At 33.6% G+C, this 26138-nt stretch overlaps 1 protein-coding gene across 1 annotated transcript in view; it reads right to left on the bottom strand.

The window, feature by feature from the left end:
- LOC140824109 (uncharacterized) overlaps positions 1 to 23121 on the bottom strand; it is a 40196-nt gene extending 17075 nt beyond the window's left edge. Inside the window, exons 1-3 of the mRNA XM_073185708.1 lie at positions 23035 to 23121; positions 22791 to 22953; positions 169 to 1734 (exon numbers count right to left, since the gene is read on the bottom strand). Coding sequence (XP_073041809.1) covers positions 169 to 1734; positions 22791 to 22953; positions 23035 to 23121 — 1816 coding nt within the window. The remainder of the gene's footprint in view (positions 1 to 168; positions 1735 to 22790; positions 22954 to 23034) is intronic.
- Positions 23122 to 26138: the final 3017 nt, after the last annotated feature.

Genomic DNA, 26138 nt, shown 5'->3' with positions numbered 1-26138 from the left:
CAACATCTTTCATGTGTGGATTTAATCTCCTTTGTGGTTGTTGAGATGTTTTTGCATTTTCTTCTAAGTGAATTTTGTGTGTGCAAATTAGTGGATTAATGCCCTTAAGATCTTTTAGTGTCCAACCAATTGCATTTTTATGTCTTTTAAGCATATCAACTAATTTACCTTCTTGATTACTTGAGAGTTTGGAAGAAATTACCACCGGATATGTTTCATCTTCTCCAAGAAATGCATACTTCAATTCTTCTGGCAAGGGTTTTAACTCCAATACTGGTGGTTCGTCTTTGTTCTCATATTTTTCATCAAATTCTTTCTCTGATCCTGGTAACGAGTGATACCTGAAAAAATCGTCAAGATCAATTTCAATATTTTCTTTAACAGTTTCAATTGAACAAATATCTAATTGATCACGAGTACTCCCTTCTTGAATGTTTTCTTCCACAAGAGTTTCAATAAGATTTTCATCTTCACTTTCATCTCCTTTGTCATGTGGTTGCTTACAAAGATTAAAAACATTGAGCTCCAAGGTCATGTTACCAAATGACAACTTCATTATTCCATTCCTGCAATTTATAAGAGCATTAGAAGTTGCTAAAAATGGACGACCTAAAATTACAGGAATTGCATTACAAGCTTCAATAGGTTGTGTATCTAAAACTATGAAATCGACAGGATATACAAAGTTATCAACTTGGACCAACACGTCTTCTACCATACCTCTTGGCACTTTAACAGATCTATCAGCAAGTAAAAGTGTTACCGAAGTAGGTTTTAACTCGCCTAGATTGAGTTCTTGATAAACTGAATATGGAAGTAAATTCACACTAGCTCCAAGGTCAAGCAAGGCTTTTTTAATCTTTCGTTCTCCAATAATACACGAAATAGTAGGACAACCAGGGTCTTTGTATTTCAAAGCATTATTATTTTGAATGATTGCACTTACTTGTTCGGCTAAAAATGCTTTCTTTTTCACATTCAATTTTCTTTTCACAGTGCACAAGTCTTTCAAAAATTTGGCATATGATGGTACCTGTTTTATTGCATCTAATAAAGGAATATTAACTTTTACTTGTTTAAAAATATCATATATATCAGAATTCAAATTTGATTTTTTTGTATTTTTCAATGCATGAGGGAATGGTGGTGACACTGTCTGTTGAACCTCCTCTTCGCAAGTTATGGGTTCCACTTCCTTACCCTTTGGAGTTGATTTATCATCATCTTCACAAGGTTCAAGAATGGATTTTTCCACAACCTTACCACTTCGAAGGGTAATAACAGATTTTACCTGATCCATCGGTTGAGTTCCAGAAGTTCCAATTTGTGTATGATGATCCTTGGGATTAGGCAGAGGTTGTGAAGGAAATTTACCTTTTTCATGAACATTAAGTGCAGATGCAAATTTAGCAAGAGTATCTTTCAAGTCTGTCATGGTTTGAGCAGTTTGAGTATTGATAGACTCTTGCTTTGCAATGAAAGAATTCAATGTATCTTCCAAATTTCTTTTCTGCGGAGGAACATAAGGTGCATAATTTTGAAAATTTTGTTGATTTTGAAAATGTGGTTGCGGAAATTGTGCAGCATTATCATTCCTCCAACTAAAATTTGGATGATTTCGCCAACCTGGATTGTAATTTTGAGAAAATGGTTCAAAATTTGGCCTTTTGAAATTGTTCAAAACATTGGCTTGCTCATGGAGACATTCTTTAAAAGAGGGCAAAGTGGGACAATCTTTTGTAAAATGATCACTTGTATCACAGATGTGACACACAATTTCTTGAACAGATTTTAATTGACCATTCTTTTTCAATTCAAGTGCCTCAACTTTTCTTGCCAAAGAGGTAAATCTAGCTTGAAGATCATGTTCATCTTTGAGAGTGTACATACCTCCACCAGATGTAGGAGATTGAATCTTGTTTGATGGTTCGATTGTACCTATAGTGTCCCAATTTTGAGCATTTTCAGCTAATGAATCGAGATACTCAATTGCCTCGTTCGGATCTTTATCTTCAAATGTTCCATTACACATAAATTCAACCATTTGCCTATCTTTAGGTGTTAAGCCTTCATAAAATTGAGAAACAACTCTCCAAATTTCAAAACCATGATGTGGACAAAGATTAAGCAATTCTTTGTATCTATCCCAACACTGATAAAAAGTTTCTCCTTGTTTTTGAGTGAAAGTGATGATTTGCCTTTTGAAAGAATTTGTTCTATGAGATGGAAAAAACTTTTTCAAAAATTGTTGTTGCAATTCATCCCAAGTTCGAATGGATCCCGATCTAAGATTTTGTAGCCAAGTTTTAGCTTTATCTTTTAAAGAAAAAGGAAAAAGCTTAAGGCGAATGGTGTTCATGCTACAATTTAGATCATTATATGTGTTGCACACTTCTTCAAACTCTCGTAAATGCATGTATGGATTTTCAGAATCTAAGCCATGAAAGTTGGGTAAAAGTTGGATAATACCAGGCTTAAAATTGAAATGAGATGCATCAGGGGGAAAAACTAGACATGAAGGTGCACTAGTACGTGTAGGATTCATGTGATCTCTAAGTGTTCTTCGTCTATCATGATCATGTTGAGATTGAATTTCATCTTCATTTTCTTGGATGGGTTCTTCCGCCATGTTTTGTAAAAATAAAGGGTTATTTCGAATGAGTCGACCACTAAGTGTACGTGACCAAATGCTCATGCAAATGCAAAACAAAAAGAAAAAAAAAACACACAAAAGCAATAAAAAGAAAAATAAACTTTAAACAATATTAAATAGACTTGAAATTAAATTATACTTCCCCGGCAACGGCGCCAAAAACTTGTTGCGACTTTGATTGTTGCACTCCCAAGAGCAGGTTGTCCACAAGTAGTATAATTCGGTGAGTCCGAATATCGTATCCACAGGGAAGCTAAGGTAATTACAAGTCCACTACAATGTCTTTTTGTTTTTGTTTTTGTTTCTTTTTAATTTTAATTGAATCTTTAATGGGTAAATTTTAATTGTTCAAATTTAAATTTAAGTAGTTGAGATTAAAGGATCCACTCTTGGTATTTTAATAAAGTTAACATTAACGAACAATATTGAAATCCACTTAATAAAATGGTTCCAATATATTAAATAATCATATTTATATTATGTTATAAATTATAATCTTATAAGTACATAATATATACCAAAACTTATAAATGTGGTCAAGTATTTATTGTGCTATATATATTTGTAAACACTAAATCAAGGTTCCCACTTTAAATGGTTGGTAAAACCAAACAAACATTTAAATGGTACCAATAAATTAATACTATAATATATTCATATATAATAAATCAAGGAATCCAAGTTAAATGGTTGGTAAAACCAAACTAACATTTAAATGGTTCCAAGAATTTAATATTATAATATATTTATATATAATAACTCAAGGCATCCATTTTAAATGGTTGGTAATACCAAACTAACATTTAAATGGTTCCAAGAATTTAGTGTAACATATAGCAACAATAAATCAAAACTCCCACTTATAAGTAGGGTATAAAAATGCTTAAAGAAATAAATATAACATAAACAATAAATAATGATTAAATAATATAAAACATAGATTCTTACCTTATAATAACCTTATTATCATGCCAAGAGCTTCACCTTATCATCTCAACTTTAGGAAGTTAGCTATTCATTATTCAAAGTGTAAAACTTTGAATATGAAATTAACATGCTAATTATATTTAAATGAAGAAATAAAAGAAAAATATAGAGAGAAATATTATGAACTCAAAGATTTGTTCATAGAATGAGGGATATCTCAATACATTACAATGCACCCCTATTTATAGCCAAATTTGGGGAGACAACCACAAATAAAATATTATTTTTTACACATAAGTCTTCATTGGTGTTCCAAGAAATTAATATTATATTGCACATCACTTTTGACAAGCATCTTCTCCGAATTTTCTTCTTCACATAAAATGAAACATGTGGATAATTGAGTTGTCTAGTTGTGGTATTTTTTTCAGAATATTTGACCAAGTAGTTTGAGAGATATGGTCAAAATACTAGAGCATGGTAAAACTGCCACTCCTTCGGTAACTTTAATTGTTGCTTAATTTGATCCCAATTGTGAGAGGATTTTTATCTCATGCTTGCCACCAATATTGTAGATATTAACATCAACTTTCTACAGGTCCAAGAATCATCTTAATCCCATTTGCAACGCCAAGGTTATTCTTGTTTTATCGAACCTGTAAAAATAGTAAAAACTTATAATTACACAACAACTTATATTTTATACAATTTATTATAAAACATATAATATTTAAAAATTTAATAAAACAAAAACTATATATTTATATTATAAAACATTTAATTAATGTACAATTTTTATGTTTATCAACGGGTGATCGTTGCTGCGTCTAGATATGCTTAGTATGATGTTGGGATGTTATTTGATATGTCGCGTAGTGTCGATAGGCACTTGAATGTATTAGAAGTCGTAGGAAACGAGTTGGTGTCAAAATTTGAGTTTACGTTGACGTTTGAGACATTTTATGGATTCGAGTATGGATCATAGTGTCCTAGGATGAGTCTCGAGGCGTTGATCATTGTAAGTGTAATCGAAATTGGAGAGTATAAGTTTATGAGTCGCGGAGTCCAGTTTGCTCGGCGCCCGAGCGGTAACTTTTTTCCGCCCAAGCGCCTTTCTTTCTGTCCGAATGTTCTTCCCAGTAACCTCGGCGCTCTAGCGGAAATTTGTTACCACCCGAGCGGTCAAGTTTTACCGCCCGAGCGCCACCCCTTCTGTCCAAATATTTTGTTATTTCTTCTTTTCAAGTTTTAATAATAAGTGCATGTCTTTTATTTTTGGAAAAGGTTCACACATCATTTTAGAGATTGTTCGGGGTTCGATGTCATGGATTAGTACGATGATTTATTGAGGTCAAGTTGTGAGAGATCTAGAATGTCGTAAGATATTTAATTACTTCGGTGGTGAGCACGAGTACCTACGTCTAAGCTACGAAATGTAAGTGCATGTAATTACGTTAGTATGTGCAGTAACGGCCCCAAATGAAATCCAACGAATCCCTCAACGCCAAGTAAGTATGTTGACGTGCAAGTAAATATTTAAGTTTTTGAGGTATGCTAAATGTCTTGTGACCAAATTATGTTGAGGATTGGAAAGCGTTAAATTATGAACGGGGGATAATCCGCCCGTTAAGTTATGAACGAGTTTAGATCGAGATTGAAAAGCGTTAAATTATGAATATGGACCAATCAGCCCGTTAAATTATGAACATGGATCTCATGTATGTGGCAGTGGATACGTCCCTGTCATCCCAATATTGTGGTTTAGTCTGATCAGGCAATTATGTTATGGGTCACTTGCTTTGAAACATGCCTCTACGCAAAATGATGAAGCTATGTATGTTTAAGTATGTTCAAGTATGCAAGCATGTTTAAGAAAATTTTATGGCATGTCTACGTATGTATGTACGTATGTTCAAGTTTTATCTTGCAAGTTCAAGTTTAAAGTATGTATGTCCTATTTTAAAGTTGTGTGTGATCTTATTATGTAGTACTTGTTACTTCCAATTTATACGTGTTGAGTCTTTAGACTCACTAGACTTGATCGATGCAGGTGAGGATGTTTATGAGGAGACAGGAGGTGGGGACCAAGGAGCAGGCTTGGACTGAGCGGGAGGCTAAACCCGAGGACCGCCATGTTTTTAGGTCTTTATGAAAATGTTCAAATATTTTTTTCAAACTCCATTTTAGATCTTTGTTGAGACGTACAGTATATTTTATCGAATTTTGAATTCTCAAGTTTTTATTTAAGAAAATTTTTAATTCTTCCGCAAATTTTGAGTAGTAAAAATACGGTACGTTACAAATTAATTCTGGAGATCATCTAAGGCATCAGTTATAGCTCACATACAATCTATTATTGTGATCATTGTGTCAACTGATACTTTCATTTATTGCATTGTCTCATTGAATCTCATTCATTTCTTCAAAAAATTCTCGATTGATGGTGGTGTTGCTAAGTGTGTGGATAGAAGTGTATTGTGTTGGTCTTATTTAGTTTTGGGTTTTAGTTAAAAATATTTAGAGAAGTTTCAACGAAGAACATGGCTTAGAGAAATATCGAAGTTTTCAGAATACCAAAGTTACCATACCGCAAATACCGGTATTTTGGGTACAATATTTGGTATGAAATTTTGAAAACTTTTGTGAGGCCCCAAACACATAAAGGTACACTCGTTAACATTTTAATTTAAATTCTGTAATTTATGAATAATAACAAGTTGTAATAATCTACAATAAAAAATGTTACCTCATTATTTTTGGTACAAAATTTTATTTTCCAACGAGTCTAAAAATACATCAAAATACACTTAAATTCATCAAATAATACATAAGTAATGTCAATGTTATATAATAAGAGAAAATTGTAAATAAATACTTATATCCTAGTTTCATTTAGGTTTTACTCCATCATTCCTTAAAAGTTAGTTTAAACTTCTTACTTTATTTAAAATGTTGCAAAATTATCCTTGGGCTTTTTAATCTTGGTATGTGATGTTGTTATACCTTTCGAGCATGTTCTTAAAGACATATAGCCTAAAGACATACAACTACATAAGGTTTTTAGCCTATATACCTTGATTAATTTTTTTTATTTGTTTTAATGGCCCATCATGCTTCAGTAGAATAAATTGAACATGTTACCTCTTTGATCGTAGTGTCGTCGGGTTGTATTCACCAGGTTTTACAGACTGCTCCTCAGAGTTTAACCAAGCAGTCGCAACAGATGGTTCCCAATGTAGATTCCTTCGCCAGCACCCTAGCAAAACTTTGTTTCATTTCTTATTTCATAGTGTATATTAAAGCTGTTCAATTTGAAAATAATACATGATATGGGCAATAAGCCTTAGTATTTTTATTCAAACATACAAACTATTATTAAAAGTAACCTCCTTTGGAGTTGAAGAAACCTTTTAGCTACTTAAGGTAGCGGGAATAACAACACACATCGAATAAAGAAAACTATTACAAATTTATTTTTAGAGAAAAACGAAAAGGTTGAATGATTCATTCATCTTCCTTCTATTTTGATATTTATAAAAGCCTTGGTGGGTTTGAAATCCGGAATTCAAATCTTGTGAATTATTCTTGCCAGTTGTGACCGACAATATTTTATGAGTGTTGGTCAACCACTAGTTTGTGGCTTGTCTTTATGGGTCATTGAATGGTTCATCCTCCACTAATTAATGGAAATGTCTTTTAGTGTTGGTTCATCTTCCACTAAAGAAGTTGTTAGATCGAATTCCTACTTTATCTTTTACGAGGCATCTTCTGCTTTTGTATGGTTCTCGAGGAAATTGTTTTTTGTGTGTTCCCTTACCAATTGGTCCTATTATTTCAAGATGCTTTCCGTCCATTCTGGGTTGAAAACCTTTACCGCATTCTGCGTTTTGGGAATTCTGGGCAGATGCTTTCTAACTATTTTTCCACATGAGCTATGTTACAAAATTTCCGACGAGTTTCTATGCTCTCCAAAAACTTGCTATTCTATAGAAGATTTCTTTTTTAAAAAAAATATATATCTTCTACAAAACTTATATTTTTTTTCCTATCATGGTGTTTAACAGAAAAGATTCATTTACAAAATTCTAATAAAACTTATATAGAAACTTGAATTTTTCCATCTCGGTTAGATAGACCCATAACCTCATGCTATTCTGATGGAGATATCGTCTCCAGTAAATGAAGAGAATGGATGTCTCATTCTCTAATGGAACCTTTATTAACTTCTGGATGTTTATATCTGGTCTCCTAAGCTTGATGAAATGATTCTGGTGTTGTACTAAAAAATACAGTTCTAGAATATCGCATTTGGAAAAATAATCATTGTTTATTCATGTCTCGTGCACTACTTTTTATCCACTTTGGTAATCATGAGATTTCTGGGAAGTTGGATGATGTAGTATAAACCAAAGCAAGAGTTTCAAAATCATACCATACCTTGAACTCCTTAGTATATGAATTCGATTTCATCCATACCCTGAGCTACATCAACCCAAATTATGGTTGGGTTATTGCTTATCTTTTTTTTAAATTTCTCTCAGTTCTGTTGATAAATTTGAAATGGAGAAAATGCAGATTCATTAGTATCAACCTTAGATTTACCCTTGTCTATATGAAGTCTAAGGCTGATCTCTCCCTTTTCATTCCCAGAGGTGAAGGGTGACTTGAAAACTCGAGATAAAAATTTGTAGTTTCAATTTTTGTTTTTAGCCAATTCATCTAGAGATGATACTGACTTAACACTTGTGCTAGGGGTACTTGAATCCCTGCTACATGTATATAGTTTTGTACTCGAAAACTCTTTATTTGGGAAACCATTGGCTTCACAATGCCTTCAAGGATAGGTCATTGCGTTACAGGCCATAATCGACTATAAGCCTGTAATTCGATCAGAGACCATTATCTTATTTTCTTGTTATAAGCCTAACAACAACTTTTGCATTTAGGGCAAGTTTGTTAAACTCTTTTTGAAGCATTTCACGGTATTCGCTCAAATGCCTCTGCATTTTTATTATGGCATCGATATCACCGCCGGCTATTTCTTGTTAAGAAATCTGAAAGAATATTTTGTGCTATTTAATACTCACAATATCAAAAATAAAATTTTAACATAAAGTTTGCCTCCATCTCTTGTATCATGAGAAATAATCTGGTAGTGTTTTTTCCTTGTACCAAGGTGTTTGTCCAGCAACTCCGATTCATATTTATGTCATTTTAATCCCTTTACATAATAATAAGATTCTTTTAGAGAAATCTCATCCAGCAATATGAGGTAATTCTTCTTCTTGATCTATTGGAAAAACTCTCTTTTTTGCTATATAGATTCCAGCTCCCGAATTAATATAAACAACAAAATATTCCACCTTATAACATACCTTCTAGGATGTATATCGAGAATGAGCTCGTGGTCATTGAATTTTCTACATCCTATCATTTGTCATGAATTTCAAACCATTTTCTAGATGTTTCCAATGTTTGTGTTCCTCGAGAAACTCTAGCCCAAAAACTAGTCGTTCTGGTTCTTTTCTAGGAATTCCTTGATATGAACTTCCAATTCTCCGATATTTATCATCTCGTGGTAAGTTCCAATCATTGGTTGTTCAAAATAGTATATAGTATCACAAGTAAATTGATTTCTTTGGCTTGTAATATCAAAAACTATTTCGACTTCCATCCATCCTTCCGGACATTTGAGCTTTCCTATTGTTGAAAAGATTTTTGTTACCGTTTGAACTTCCTGAACAGGTGATTTTCCCCACCTGTAGCTTGTGACCCTATCTCTTTGAAAAGATAGTCTACTCGATTCCAATCTAATAATTTGATTCCTTCGTAGAATCAGTTAGTTTTGGATTTGGATATTTATTTCCTGTATTAAAGGAAATTCGATTCTTTCTGTATAAATTGCTTGAAATTTTCCAAATATTTCTGGTATTTCAATAAACTCATTTCTATTAAACAATTCTGAATGATGTACATTAGATAGAGCATATGAAATTTGATAGGTAATATAATATGATATATTACCCTATTTCATCAACTTTTTTGCTTTGAAGTTTTGATGAAACGTCAATCTCGGATGAAGTCTCGATCTGCAAGGTTGTAGACAATTCTTAGATAAATTAATCCTACATTTTTTCCTGCACAGAGATTTCCTGAGATAGTTCTTAGAATTAAATCTTGAAGGTTACTCATTCAATATCGAATATAGCAATACAAATGGGCGAATCTATCTCTTCTTTAAAATTAGCTTTTATCATAATGTTGATTGCTCTGATATGAATCTAGGACATGGTTCGTGCTACTTATATTTTGGGTTTTTATAATTCCTCCTTATTTTCTTCAGGAATAATTAATTGCATCTCCATCTGGTTTCCTCTAAGTTCCATTGATTGCCATTTCCATTCCAGAACTTTATATATTAGATGTTTTTTTTTTCTTTTTCTTATGCCAAGATTCAAAAAAATTTCTGCTCGTCTTGCACATAATTCTTGATATTTATGTACGTTAGGATTTTCTCTCATGATCTTTTGGATCATGTTATGAGATATTGTTGTATGACTAAAGAAACCAGACGAGTTCTCATGTGTTTCATATTGAAACACTTTTTTTAAGTCGGATTTTGATTATTTTCTATCAGATTCTTCCTGACTTAAATACTTCTTTTGGTGAAATGTGACTTCCTGCTCCAAATTTCCAGCAATTATAATATTTAAAACTTTCATTAGCTCGGGTGTTGTTCTTTCTGTGCTTCGGATGTGCTTAATTCTTGGAATTACATCCTACTTTTTGATGGTCAACTTCTTTGCCCACATTTGTAAGATCTGGCTTTTTTTCTAGATCATATTGTCCTTGTTTTCTAAGAACTACTTTCACTTCTAGCATAAGGATGAGATCTAAAGCTCTTCTTTTTCTGTATTTGTGGATTACTTCCAATAATTGTGGAAAGATCATATCTTTACAACATTAAGGCGTTCGTTGTTAATACCCCATAATCATTTGTAATTATTCTTTAATATTGTCATATGACATTATTCTACGAATTTTCCTTTGAGAAAAGACGCTATTTGTGCCAAAGTATCCGGATTGCCAGGGACATGTTCCCAAACTAACATTTCTCTCCTGAGACTTTTATATTTTTTATGCAATCGTGGTTTATCAAAATCCAAAGAAGGAATGGGATCCGCTAGTGTTGCCCGAAGGAATTATAACGAGGGGACGAAACAAGAAGTTTAAAAAAGCACTTCAAGGGTTCATGGTGAGCTACCAAGAAGGGCCTAAAACATGAGGTCCCAATTAGAGGAGTTTGGGGAACATGGCAACAAGGTTGGAGGACACTGGAACGTCATTCAAGTACTAAATGAGCAAGAGGACAGTAGCATACACGCACCCACGCACCCACGCCAGGAGTCACGCAGCCGCACGCCCTGGCGCGCACTAGCATCCGAAGTGGCGCACCTACGTGCGCGCTGCTAGCCAAGAACAGAATTCCACATGAACCTGTGCGAGAACCCGTGCACCTACCTTGCAGAAAGGATTTTATTTTCCTAGATTAGAGTCCAATTTATTTAGGTAACTTGATCTTTAATATATTTTTTATTTGTAAACATATATGGGCAAATTTTATCATTATCAAACAATTATCTTGAGTTTATTAAAAAAAATTGCGAGTTTTCTCTCAAACTCACAAGATCGGGACAATACAACATTCTTAGTTCATCGAATCGAGGGCATGACTCCGTTTTTTAGCGCGTTTTCTTTTCTTGATTGAAGAATCATATCAATTTTGGCGAAGAAAAGTAACATTATTATATTTTCTTCGACTCGTGAATTCCATATATATTTATTGAATAACATAATATATCCACTAAACAGATGTCATGTAATTCAAGACTACATAGAGCTTGAGTATATTTCTTTTTCTTCTCTGCGTCTTGACTGTTAAAAGAGTCTACCCCTATAAATTGTGTTTTAAATAAGATAGTCATTATTTCGGCTATCTTACTAAGAGATTCTTCGACTAGGACTAATTTTTTAGTTTTTATCAAAGTCATATCACATGCAATTTTAACTGATACCAAAAACTCAAAGAAAAAAATTTTATTCTGGGATGTTCACCCTTAATATATCCACAAGACTGTTTTTGAAGTCCATTACATCAAGGTTAATCATAACCCCATAAGGATGTATATGTTCCAAAATGGATTTCTCATAGGGTGTTTGGTGCAAGAGAATTTTATTTCTCCTTGACCTTGTTCCTACTGGGTGTGCTTCTCCACCAACATGAAAATTTGTTTGGGGTCCTCTCATTTTTGTATTATGAGATCTCATACTTTCCTTTGGTGGTTCATTAGAAGATGACCAGTTTATTGCGAGATGTTCACCTTTAGTTGTGTTAATATTTTGATCTACAACCTTGAGATTTGTAAAAGATTCTGCAAGGTATCAATAACAAGTGGGAATAGAAATAGATGAAAAGTATAGTAGACATAACAACACGGTTGAAAAACCATGCCAATAAGGAGGTTTGTGAGTTCTAGAGCTTCTTTGGAAAAGCAGTTGATAGTTGGAACCTCAGTGGGACATGTTGATCAGATGCGGAAGAAGTGTGTCGACGATAAACATAAACATGTTTAAATCTTTTTAATATTGATGGTAACTCGAGAACTTGAGGCAAAACAGGAAGAGAAGAAGACTCTAAAGCCCGTAGAGTTCTAAAAAAGGATTGACTTTTTAAAAAAAAAATACACTCCTAGAGACATGAGTTCGATGGGTGTGAGGATCATAGCGAAAGAACCCATTTTGAGTTCTAGCATATCCTAAGAAAGCACACTAGACATATTCGGAAAGAAGCTTATTTCTCTCATGTGCATGAAGGTGAACAAAGAAAATACGTCCAAAAATACGAAAATTGGAATAATTTGGTGCATGCCCAAACAAGCGAAAATAGGGGAAATCATTATTCAAATTGGGATATGGTAATTGATTGATCAAATAAACAACAATATACAAAGTTTCACATCAAAAATGAGAAGGAACACAAGACTCGATTAGAAGAGCTCGAACAAAATCAAGAGGAGGAAAACTCTTCCTTTTAGTAACTCCATTTTGTTGTGGCATAAAAGGACGAGAACGTTGTGATATGATCCCATGAATTTGAAGAAAATGTTGATATTCATTTGACATGTATTCACCACCTGAATCAGATGGCAAGACTTTAACTTTGGCAGAAATTTTGCTTCAGTTAAAGCAATGAAAACTTTGAACACCGAGAAAACCTCACTTTTAGACCGAAGTAAATATATCCAAGCAAAACGAGAAATCATCGATAAATGTAACAAAGTATTTGTAATATTCATGAGAAATCATTGGCCCCAAATTGAAAAGGATTGATGGTGTGAATTTTATGTACTGGAAAAGGAAGCGTTTTTCTTTTACCAAGTTTGCAAGATGCTGTCACGCCCCGAGATTGTGGTTAGTCAACAATGGCGTTGCTCAACAATCACATAATCGTCAAACAACAAACCTTGTAGTTCAGTATAAATCAAAACCAGACTATTTCATCATTAACTCAAAATAATCTTGTCTTACAACGATAAATTCCAAAATCAAATAAAATGTGCGGAAGCGTTGTACAACTTAAATTAAAAATTAGGAAGAACATAAGCGAAAAGTCTTCATATCTCGAAATTTCATCACCAACCCCGAAGCATGTCTTATTCATCATCGTCTACTTGATCTTTGTTCTTATCTAGGGAGAGGTTTAAAGGGTGAGTGTTTTGGGAAACACTCAATAAATCGGGGCCGATCGATTACCACAAGTATATATAAATATAATTTAAAACACAAATTGCAAACTGATTTTTAAAACATAGTATATCATATCAGATCAAAATCGGAATCGAAATGCGAAATAGAGATTATCAGACAATTCAGAACAGAACAAATCAGAACAAACGAAAACATTGTTATTCATCTCGTTTTCCATGGTCGAGTTGTCCCCCATATGTTATTCTTCTAAGGAATGAGGCCAGAACACAGTTTTATACCCACTGATGTGAACCATACAGAACACAGTTTTATTACCATTGATGGGGGCCAGAACATAGTTTTATACACACTAATGGGTGCCATAAGACTTTATATTCGTTGTTCCATATCATACTCGAATCATAACAGCGCACCACAGATTCAGATATATCAAACAACACTTATCTGAATTTTTGAATGAACTCGGCAGAATCAAAGAACATCGGAAATAGAAGGAACATATCGTACATCGATCGAGATTTTATGAAATATATAATAGCATTTTTCGAAAATGATTTGACACACATACAAGCATGTCATGAAATACTTATAAAAAGTTTACATTACAAAGAAATACATAGAAAAAGCCCACTTAATTTTGCTTCAAATGTACGATTCGAACTTAACCAATACTTGGGTAAAACTTGGGTCGAACACAGGCAGCACCTCGGTCACGATTTGGGTAGTAATTTGACGGCAATACAATGGCCGAATGCAGCCTCTTCTCTTTGCTTGAAGTGGTCGAGAATTATGAGAGATTTGGGAGGATTTTTTGTGTGGTTTTACACTAAACCAGAGCATCTATTTATAGGCCTCCAAGGGTAAGGTGAAGGGTCACTCCATTCAATGTCATTTATTTCATCTTAATTGACATTATTCATGGTCATCAACATCCTCTTACCGACTATTAACCTCATATTTAAAACACATCTTCATGGTCATTAACCTCCTGTTAATTACACATATTCATGACCATTAACCTCATATTTAAAACACTTATTCAAGGTGATTAACCTCCTCTCACTTATCATTATTTTGCTCTTAATATAGGTAGTTCAATGGTTAATTTATTGTAGTTTAAATTAGTTATTAAAATTATGATAAATTGTCAATAATGTAGGGGAAAAATGATTATTCAAATTCCCAAGATTATGATTGCATGGAACTCGAAAACTTTGTGTCAAAATGAGCTGAAATTTCTTATGACATATAAAGGTATTCCCGTAGCAAGATTTCAGGTCTTTACATCCCTTCCTCCTTATTAGAAGTTTTGTCCTCGAAATTTGAGCTAACTCGCAGTAGATATGAAATGATTGATAAATTCGAAATATAAATTCATGTTGATTGATCCATGGCTCGAGTTCAATGGATTCAAGGAAAAATTTAAACTTGAATCCTATAATACGAATACGGTAGATTTCAAAACACAATTATTGAGATGTAAAAACAAAAACAAAAAAATATGGACGAGCGTATCCTTATTCCAAAAGACATATGATAGCTTAATCTACTCAGTAATGTTTCCGTCTCCTATCTCCTCGTTAGCTTCTTCTCCTTGTGCATTTAGTGGTTGTTGCATATGCTCGAGTGCAATTTGTTGGCTGGCGATTTCTGCACTCAAGTTTTGGTTGCTGAACTCAAGTTGTTGCACATAGTTTCCCATTTCATGACAATACGCATTGAACTCCTGTTAAAGTTGGTCACAAAACCATTTCTTAGCGTGATAGTGGTTGCACCAAGCTTCAGAGGTGGCAAACATTTGTTGACCATACTTTTGTGACTCTTGCAACTCTACTTTGTAATCTTTGAGTTGCTTTTCCGCAAATTTCTTGTCGAAAGTGAGTTGTCCCACTTCTACTTTAAGGTGATATCTAGCTTTTTTCAACTCCTCTTTGTCATTAAGTAAACTCGTAATGGTACCCCTAAGTTGCTCGATTTTGTGCTCGAGGTTGCTAAATGTCTTGGCTTGGGTCATCATTTTCGATCACGAAGTTGAGCAATCTTTGTTCAAGACTAGTTTGAGGGATGACTCGAAAATATGAGATGATTGTGAGTCTTGGTGTGACTTTCTTCATTCATGATAAGGTGTTTATATAGATACTTTTAAAAATATATATGGTGACTTTTTAATGCCATTAATTAAATTTTTAATTGAGTGCTAAATCTTGGGTCAAAGAATGTTTTTACATTTCTAAAATAAGAAGAATTTAATCACACGCCAATTATGAGATGAAATTTTCGAAATTATGGCTAAGATGGATTCAAAAAAAAATTGGTGAGTGTGAAGGCTAAATTATAATTTTTAAGGTAGCTCTCAAAATTTATAGATCGATAATGACATTACGAAAATTGAAGGTAGGTAAATGACGATGCTTGATTAAAAGAAGCATCATTCAATGAAGAATTTTCGAACAATATATAAAAATTCTAAAATATGGTAAGGATTGTATAGGAATAAGTAGATGAATAAATAGAATTCTAGAAAAGAGACACGATATATAATCCACTAAAGAAATGTATTATATATTTAGTTTTTAATAGATAATTGGCAGCTTACAAATGAGGACACAAAAAAATTGAGATGTGAATTGTTCTTTTGTTCAAGAAGAATTTATATAAATTAAATTATAGATTGTAGACACAAAGATGAAACGGTCCAAACAATTGCACTAATATTTATTATGTTATGAATTTTTATCAAACAAGAATTTAATAATATTTTTAAACAAATGAATTTTTTTTATTTGACATTAAAAATAGAATTGGGAATGATGTCTCAAATCAAGAATGAAATGTCTACTCGTTTCAAAATACGGAAATATATATATATTTTTAAAGAAACATTAAAATAAATCCCATACAAACAATCCTTCTTAAAATCATCGTTTGAAAATAAGCATCAACATTTACCAATAAAATGAAGCGGATTAAAAATGAGTAAAATCCTAACATCCGCTGTAAAATAAAACAGAGTGAAAAATAATCATATCCTCTCAAAAACCATAAATCTTGATGTGCGGAAAAATCATAGGTCCTCGGGTCGTGTCGCCCACCATCCCCGCTTACTCAGAGTCCAGCACCTCCAGTCTCCTTGACATCGAACTCACCTACATCACACACGCCTAGTGAGTCTAAAGACTCAACACACCTGCACCGTTAATTGCAAATACATATACATAGCACACAACAGTGAAAAATATCATACTCAACATACCTTTCATGAACTTTAAAAACGTAACATAAACGTGTCGTGTAAAATCATGATGTGTCAAAACAGCTCATCGTTAATCATCTTGATCATTCATCATTCATCGTTCATCATTCATCGTTTATCATTTATCATTTCTTTTGGTGAATTTAGTTCATTAGAGGTGACTATCGCACATCATCATTTACGATGGATCCATCATACATAGAACCGCGGTACCAAGCGGCTGTCGGACATCAGTGACAGGATTACCTATCCACTGTGCCTAGGCCTCATCATCATCATCACCATCATCATCATCATCATTTTACATATACATCTTAAACATTTACATATACTTCGATAGTCTCAACTAACTCCCATCATCCAAAACATAATCATTTTCATAACTTATAAAAATTCATGCACCAATGCAATTTTCTTTAAATTCCAGCATGCAACGTATAAGCTCATAAAATCTTAAGAATCGTATATCATGATGCATGAACAATTAAAATATCATACATTCGTGCTCAGGGCGCTGCCAGGACCAAAATCTCACCCCGGGTGCAAAATGACCATTTTGCCCTTGGAAACCCAAAAATTATCGTTTCAACCCTGGATCTCTAAAATAGACCCGAATCTTACCAAACCCTTTAAAATGTCCCCAAATATTTTTAAAAGCATTCCTAGACGTAAATCCGAGCCCAATTCGTCGCTCATCTAATTCATTTTAAAACTCGGTTCGGGGTTCCGGTTTTAATCCGAATCGATCCAAAATCTACCCAAATCATCTACAACTTTTACCATATCATAAAAACACTTAATAGACCCTAAAAAAATGTCATTAGGCTACCAGAACCCACGGCAAAATTCCAGAATACGCTAAAATTCTCGGTCCTCTCTTAATTCGACACCTCAAGCACACCTTTCTCCCAAAAACTCACACCTCAAGCTAATCTATCGTCCCAGAAATGAACCCACCTACTGTAGACCTAGAACAAACACCAAGGAGTGCCACTGAACCAAGCCACCCGCCCCATGCAAGCCACAGCCCACCTACAACTCGCTATTCTTCCCCAAGCACCCTAACCGAAGCCAACTTCCACTCTTTCGTTCCACAGCGCCTGGGATGGGTCCAAATCAAGCCGAGCCCTTCCGAGCCTTGTCTCAGACCCACCAGGGTCTGGACTAAGCCTCAGTGAGGTCCATGCCGTGTGGTTCGAGCCTTACACGCCGTACCACTCAAGATCTAGCCACCCCGAGAAGAAAATCGTCTCTCGTCCCTACACCCGTACGCATCAGTAACCTTCCTACCCCTCATGACAGCAACTTGACCTTACTATCAACCTCTAGACACTCAAGGACCGCAGCCCCTTGCACCAAGAATGGAGAAAAACGTGAGAAGTGAGCAGAAATGAAATAATGCAATAAACCCATGAAAAATCCACTAATCCTCTTTACACATGCTTGGATCGAGAGTTTTAAATGCAAACACACATACACATCAGTAATATAACATGCGTGATGCAGAAAGGAGGTTGCAAGCGTGCCTTGTGGTGTTTTGGAGTGCAAGAACGGGACAAAGGACCTGGAAGAAGTTTGCTTTGCAAGGATACGTGACCACCAAAGTTTTCCTCAAAGAGAAGCTCTGAACCAGAGGGGAGGGACGATTTCTGAATGGTTTTCGGCTGGTTGGGCGATAAAAATTAGGTTTAGGGTTAATTGGGTGATTAGGGCCTAATATATGTAGATAAATAATTAGTTCATGGGCCAAAAAAATGCATTTTAAAAGTTTTAAAAAGATTTTAAGCCCAATAAACTAATGGGTAGACCCATTAGGCCCAAACACTCTCCCGAAAAATATTACGAGTTGGAAAGATTTTGAAAATATTAGTCGATCCTTAAAAAGTCTCCCGATTCGATAAAATTTACATACCATTCAAAATTAAAATACTGCGGATAAAAATACCCAAAAATTCTCATTTTTGAAAAATGCACTTAAAACGCTTTAAATTAATTTATAAAAATAAATACATATAATAAAATAATTTTTCTGAAAAATATCCGGTCTCCGTTCCTCGTTCGAGCGTGAAATGCATCTAGAAACCCTAATGCATGAACTTTTAAAATTTCATAAAAACTAAATCCTATCATACAATAATCATGCATAAAATGCATAAAATAATTAAACACAAATTAATAAAATAAACATGCATTTAATGCTTTAAAACAAATTAATAAAATACCAAAGATATTTAATAACTTGCATGCATGTGGTTCTCGTGGACCTTCAGATTTTCGGGACGTTACAAAGAACATATATTTTCAAGTTAAGAACATATATATATATATATATATATATATATATATATGTGTGTGTGTGTGTGTGTACATATATTTGCTTAAAATCCTACATATAATTTGTCAACTTTATTAACAATTTAGTCATGAGTTTCACTTTCTCACTTAACTCTTAATCTAACGTAAATCCGAAAAATCAGGACTTAAAACTTTCTATCGATGATTTATACGAATAATAGTCCCAAAATTAATCTTAATTAAATCCGAAAATAAAAGTCTCAAATTTTCGATAAAAGACTCAAATTTTCTATCGACCATCTAATATAAAGACTAGTCTCAAAATCGATTTCATATAAACCCAAAAAATCATATCTTAATTTTTTCCCGACCATGTGATTTAAACATTAGTTGTCAATTATTATTATTATTACTTTGTATTCGGACTCTTGCACTAATATAAAGTTCTTGGAAGTCAAACTACAACCCAATATTGTCAAATTAACTTGAATCTCAATAATAATATCCTAGAAGGTTGAAATTCCAATCGTCCGATTCACATAAACACTAATTCCATATATTTTTTTATTTCTCAAACTAAATCCTACTTCCCCATCAAAGACTATGACATTTTTTTTTAAAGATACCTATGCATATGGAAACCAAATTTCGGTGCAGAATCAATTGAATATTCAAAAAGAAAAATAAGAATATTTTCATATGAATTAAAAATAAGTCATGAGGATCAAGGAACAATTGACTGAATTGGATTTCGATTTTCTTACGTGGAGTTATAAATTCTACAAGAATTTCCAAAAATGGCAAAAACTGAGCGTGGTTACGAGGGGCATATGAAGCCATTTCCTGAAGGCTTACAAAATGATAAGGTCGTGAATAAACATTAAACAGTAAATTTCAGAGTCATCTCATTCGAGATTTGATTCAGAAAGGGTTCAAAAATGGAAATTCGAGAACTGACGTATGGTTTGAAAATTATACACGAGAGCAATCCAAAATAATTAATGGAATCGAATTCTCGAGTTTCCCATGGGAAGTCACAATTTTCAAATCAAAGATTGGGGTGGATATGAATGACTAAGTTTTTGCCAAAATCTAACTTCGTCAAAATTTTGTCGATCGACAGTCGAACCTGGCGGCTCTGATACCACTTAAATGTCACGCTCCGAGACCAGTGTTAGTCAACACCGGAGTTGTTCAACAATCACCTAATCGCCAAACAACAAGCCTCGTAGTTCAGTATAAACCAAAACCAGTTTATTTCATCATTAACTCAAAATAACCTTGTCAACAGCAATAAATTCCAAAATTAAATAAAATATGCGGAAGCGTTGTACAACTTGAATCAAAACTTAGGAAGAACATAAGCGAAAAATCTTCATATCTCGAAACTTCATCACCAACCCCGAAGCATGTCTAATTCATCATCATCTACTTGATCTTTGTTCTTATCTGGGGATAGGTGTAAGGGGTGAGTGTTTTGAGAAACAGTCAATAAATGGAGGCCGATCGATTACCACAAGTACATATAAATATAATTTAAAACCCATATTGCAAACTGATTTTTAAAACGCAGTATATCATATCAGATCAAAATCGGAATCGAAATGCGGAACAGAGATTATCAGACAATTCAGACAGAACAAATCAGAACAAACGAAAACAATGTTATTCATCTCGTTTTCCATGGTCAAATTGTCTCTAATTTGTTTGTTGTCTAAGGAGTGAGGCCAGAACATAGTTTTATACCCACTGATGGGGGGAGGGGGGATTGGGGCAGACAGAACACAGTTTTATACCCATTGATGGAGGCCATATAGACTTTACAATCTTCGTTCCATATCCCACTCGAATCGTAACAGTGCACCACATAATCAGATGTATCAAACAACACTTATCGGAATTTTCGAATGAACTCGGCAGAATCAAAGAACATCGGAAATAGAAGGAACATATCGTACATCGATCGAGATTTTATGAAATATATAATAGAATTTCGAAAATGATTTGACACACATACAAGCATGTTATGAAATACTTATACAAAGTTTAAATTGCAAAGAAATACATAGCAAAAGCCCACTTACTTTTGGTTCAAATGTACGATTCGAACTTAACCGATACTTAGGTAAAACTTGGGTCGAACACGGGCAGAACCTCGGTCACGATTTGGGCAGTACTTTGACAACAATACAATGGACGAATGCAGCATCTTCTCTTTGCTTGAAGTGGTCGAGACTTATGAGTGATTTGCGAGGATTTTTGGTGTGGTTTTACACTAAACTAGAGCATCTATTTATTGGCCTCCAAGGGTAAGGTGAAGGGTCACTCCATTCAATGTCATTTATTTCATCTTAAATGTCATTATTCATGGTCATTAACATCCTTTTAATGACCATTAACTTCATATTTAAAACACCAATTCATGGTCATTAACCTCCTCTTAATGACACATATTCATGACCATTAACTTCATATTTAAAACACATATTTAAGGTGATTAACCTCCTCTTAATTATCATTATTTTGCTCTTAATATATGTAGTTTGTTGGTTAATTTATTTTGGCTTAAATTAGTTATTAACATGATGATAAATTGTGAATAATGAAAAGGAAAATGATTATTCAAATTTCTAAGATTATGATTACATGGAACTCAAAAATATTGTCTCATAATGAGCTGAAATTTCCTATGACATATATAGGTATTCCCGTAGCAAGATTTAGGGTATTTACATATGCACAATCGTAAATGTCATTAATAGAGCTTGAATTTTTATTCCCAAGGAACCAGATTTAAGCAAGACGTGAATTAGATGAGAGTTAGGATGTCCTAAATGCCTATGCCATGGGCGGAGCCAGCTAAGGCCCAGTGTGGGCACTTGCCTGCACTGGGCCTTAGCTAACTATGTATATATTATAATTTTTAGGAAAAAAATTAAGTATATATATATATATATATATATATATATTATAAGTTTTAAATCAAAAATATTAAATTTTGATATTCTAATATTGTGTAATTCCCCAAATTAACTTAAAAAACAACAAAAATATTTCTTTAATAATTTATAGACTCAAATTTTAGATTTTTTACTGATAGTACTATTGAGATTGACAATATGTAATATCCTATACAATTTTTTCCACATAAGCCCAATATGATTTGATTAATAATCATTCCAATTCATATTAACTAATGTCACATTTTTTATATTCCCAACAAAATCTAGAATTTTATGAAATTTAAGATCGCTTTTTTCATTCAATATTATTCGATCATTCAACTGTTTTATTCTTTTGCAATCGAGAATGAGTTCATGTATATTTTTCGTTTATAAAATTTATATTTTCTATCAGATTTTGTTTTGATTGTTGGTTTTATACGCAATATTTTTTGTCATTTTTATGACGTTTTCCATCAAGTAACAGATGTTTCTGGCTTTGTGTAGCTTGTGTTCTAATCTTAGAACACATTGTTTATGGTTTTTGTTTAACCGTTTTTTTTTTGTTTTATTAATTGTAGTATATTATTGCCTACACTGAATAATAATTCTGACTCCGCCCCTGCCTATGCCACACCTCATTATCACATCGAACAACATTACAAGAATCATAATTTGACACTTGATCATGCACAAGACTACCAGAATTTGAAAATTGAACGGTTGGCCGACATATATGAGATTAGTGGACAACTTAGGAGACAAAAAACAGTATTCAAGGATTCTGAAATATAATCACCAGCTGTTATAGGTAAAGTGTTACCATCGGCAATATGAATATGGAGGTCTCCCTTATATGTTTTAACATTATTTAGAGGTAAGGCTGTGTTGGTAATGTGATTGGAAGCACCAGAATCATATTACCAAGGTTTAGGAGTGGACTTTTTGTTACCTGAAATGCCTAAAGCAGTCAAGGCAGAAACTATCATTTGCTGGACCATTTCAAGAGTAACAAAAGACTGACCAGGACTAGGAGCATTTGAGGAACCAACAGGATGTTGTAGGTTGTTTTCGATTCTTTGGAGTTCGAGTGGGACAATCTTTGATGACATGCCCTGTTTTTTACACTAATCGAAGAATTTCTCAGTACAATTAGTGGCAAAGTGACCAAATCCTTTGCAACTATAGCATTGAACATTAGTCATATTTCTACCTCCTTTAGACTTCCATTGAGCAGCGTATGCAACTACTATTGGAGTAGAATTTTGAGCTTTCTGCTCCATGACAGCCTGTGTAATGAGCCGTTATTTCCTGAGAAGCTTTCGTATACAAATATCCAAAAAAAGGAACAGGATCTCTGTTCATCAGGTTGGATCTGATTGCTTCAAACTCTCCTTTTAACTTCATTAAAACTGGTCACGCTTGCTAGTCTCGTGTACTTTTTGGACAACAAGTCTTTCAGGAGGTACATTTGCATACACAATATCAGTGTACTCAGTCTAAAGATTCTCAAAGGAAGAACAAAAACTCCTGGATTGACATGTTCCCTTGAATAAGTTGTCCCAACTCAAGTTCTAAATGAAAGCTTCGTGATGTGTTACTTTGGCTATAAACTTTCTTCAAGTAACCCCACATTTCTTTAGATGTCTTATAAGGCTTGAGATTGAGAAGTATGGAGTGGTCCACACTCCCAAAGATCCAAGACATAATCCTAGAACTTGGGGTTAGATAAGGAACCAGACACAAGATGAAATGATCTCAGAGTTTTGGCTCTGATATCATGACCATTTTAAGCGAGAGATTATGGAAAAAAATGTTTGATTCTATTTATTATGAAAATTACAATTTATAGACATCAAGAATAATCAGATCACTTAATCATAGCCCATTTATAGGAAGAATCTATTAATCATAGCCCACTGGCCTCCTGTCTTTGGCCCAGTGGCACCAATGTTTCAAAGAGACAGGATGTCTTGAATTCGAGCCTCTGAGTTCGTAATTCCTTCAGAAAATTGTAGTGAAATACTTGTACGTGAACTATGCGAACAGATCATACATCTCTCTTTTATTGTTTTTAATGTATTCCTATACAATTACAGAGTTTTGAGTGATGCCTACTCTTTTACGAACAAGTTTCACCATAAAGGGATTGCATCGGAACAAAATCATGGTTGGAAGTTGGTCGTTACACTATTGAGGACTAACAACATAACTAATAGTCTATTTTTTTACATGAGTACATGTATAATAAGTAACGAGTAAAGTTGGATATGAATGGTTATTAACAGCATACACAGTTATTATTATACACAAAAACGATTGTGAGACTATGGGTCAATTTTGTAAAACGGGTCTTCTATTTGGTTTAACCATGAAAAGTATTATTTTTTATACCAATAGTATTATTTTTTTATTGTAAATATGGACAAAGTTAGCCCATGATCGTCTCACAAGAGAGGAACTCATGAATTAATTAACTTGCTCCAAGTTCAAGTGGACGTAGGCAAAGTGAGCCTAACCACTATAATTATTGTGCTTTCTTGTTCTTAAAAAAAATCTCATAATTCAACATGAACGTGGCTCTGATACCACTTGTTGGAGATTCAATAATATTAAATCTATAAATCATGTGATTAAATCCATATATCACAACACGCCAGGAATTCATGTCGAATTATCAGAAAATATGAATAACAGTAAACACGTACCAGAATCCATTGATTGATATAGCGTCAGAGTTATGGATCTTCCAAGACAACAGAGAATCAACCACCTTATTCTTGCCTTTGATGGGAGAAGGAGAGAGATCTAGAATACATGTGCCGTATGTATTCTGTATTATATTCGATGTGCCTTGGGGACCATAACCTTAGCAGTCTTCCACCCATCATATACAAAATACCTAATTGGGCTGGGTTTCTACACATAAGGTGGATCATATCAATTTATTTAATACTTTGGAAATCCATAATTAATTAGATCACTTTATTGGGCCCTTTATTAGATAACCTGTCCATGTACAATTAATTACATTATGTGATCCCACAAAATAATTCCAACAATCTCCCATTTGGGCCACATAAGTTATCCGGATATTGCACATGCAAAAACTGGATTGAGCTCTTGTTATCTAAACCAAAATATTCCTTAACAATCTGGTCTATCAATTATACCAATATCGAATCAAAGCAGTCATCGCTACATTTAAAATCACTAGACCCATCAATGATCACAATATTAGCACAATCAATAACATAGATCAAGTATGGATGTGTAGCATGGAAATACATAAATGTGATCTCATAATAAAACATGCATTTCCAACTGGTCCTCCTAATGACTCAAAAAGTCCAATAACAGACTTTCAACCAAATGCTAAACCACAATGAAAGACATCATTTTATTTCAGAGTAATTCAAATAAACATTAGTCTGTACAGAAACTTAAATCATGTCAAATGAGTCCATGCTCAAACCGAATACAACCTCCCACTGTACAGGCATATCAACTATATGGACAACATCAATGTGTGTCACATGCCCAAAAAATCTTGAGTGGCCAACCCATGACAAACGCATCCGTAATTATAGAGTTTGCAATAACATGCTCAATTGACACACAATCACTCTGAATTATTTCTTTACAACTAGAAACTCCGTGTCAATATATTTTGACTTTGACAAGTTTCAGTTGTTCTTTAAGTAACATGTAGCGGCTTTATTATCACAATTGATCCTCAATGATTTCTTAGACCAATGATCATTACCGGTGATAAAATTCCGCAACTTTATTCGGATTCCAAATATCAAACTATTTCCAAATGTCAGATTTCCGATGTGTGAGCATAAAATCCTTAGTTCACTTTATGTACCGCATAGCCAGATTAACAATCCAATGTCGAGTTTCTTAAATATCTGGCTAACATTCTAATGATGTTCGCCATATCTAAACAATGTTCTCTATAAATCCAAATGAGATTACCAGCTGATAAAATTTATACAATCACATATGTGGACATAAACATCAATATATTCTTCTCAATGTTGACTTTCCAATTTACTCACTCCCCCTAAAGTCAACATACGAAATTAATTTGCATTTAATTTCAAAATTTCATGCATGCATAATGTCAATGTAATTTAAAACAATGATGTTCAATTTATCAAGTTTATCAATCAAGGAACTCATACAAAACATATTTGAATTTCGAAAAATTGAAAATACCACATGGATAAAGGAAAAACTTGATTTGTAAAAAAAAAATGCAAAAAGTAATTTCAAAATTCAAATACCAGAAAAT

This window comes from Primulina eburnea, chromosome 2 (genome assembly GCF_022965805.1).
Source record: "Primulina eburnea isolate SZY01 chromosome 2, ASM2296580v1, whole genome shotgun sequence".
NCBI lineage: Eukaryota > Viridiplantae > Streptophyta > Magnoliopsida > Lamiales > Gesneriaceae > Primulina > Primulina eburnea.
This window is presented reverse-complemented; position numbering and strand designations above follow the sequence as displayed.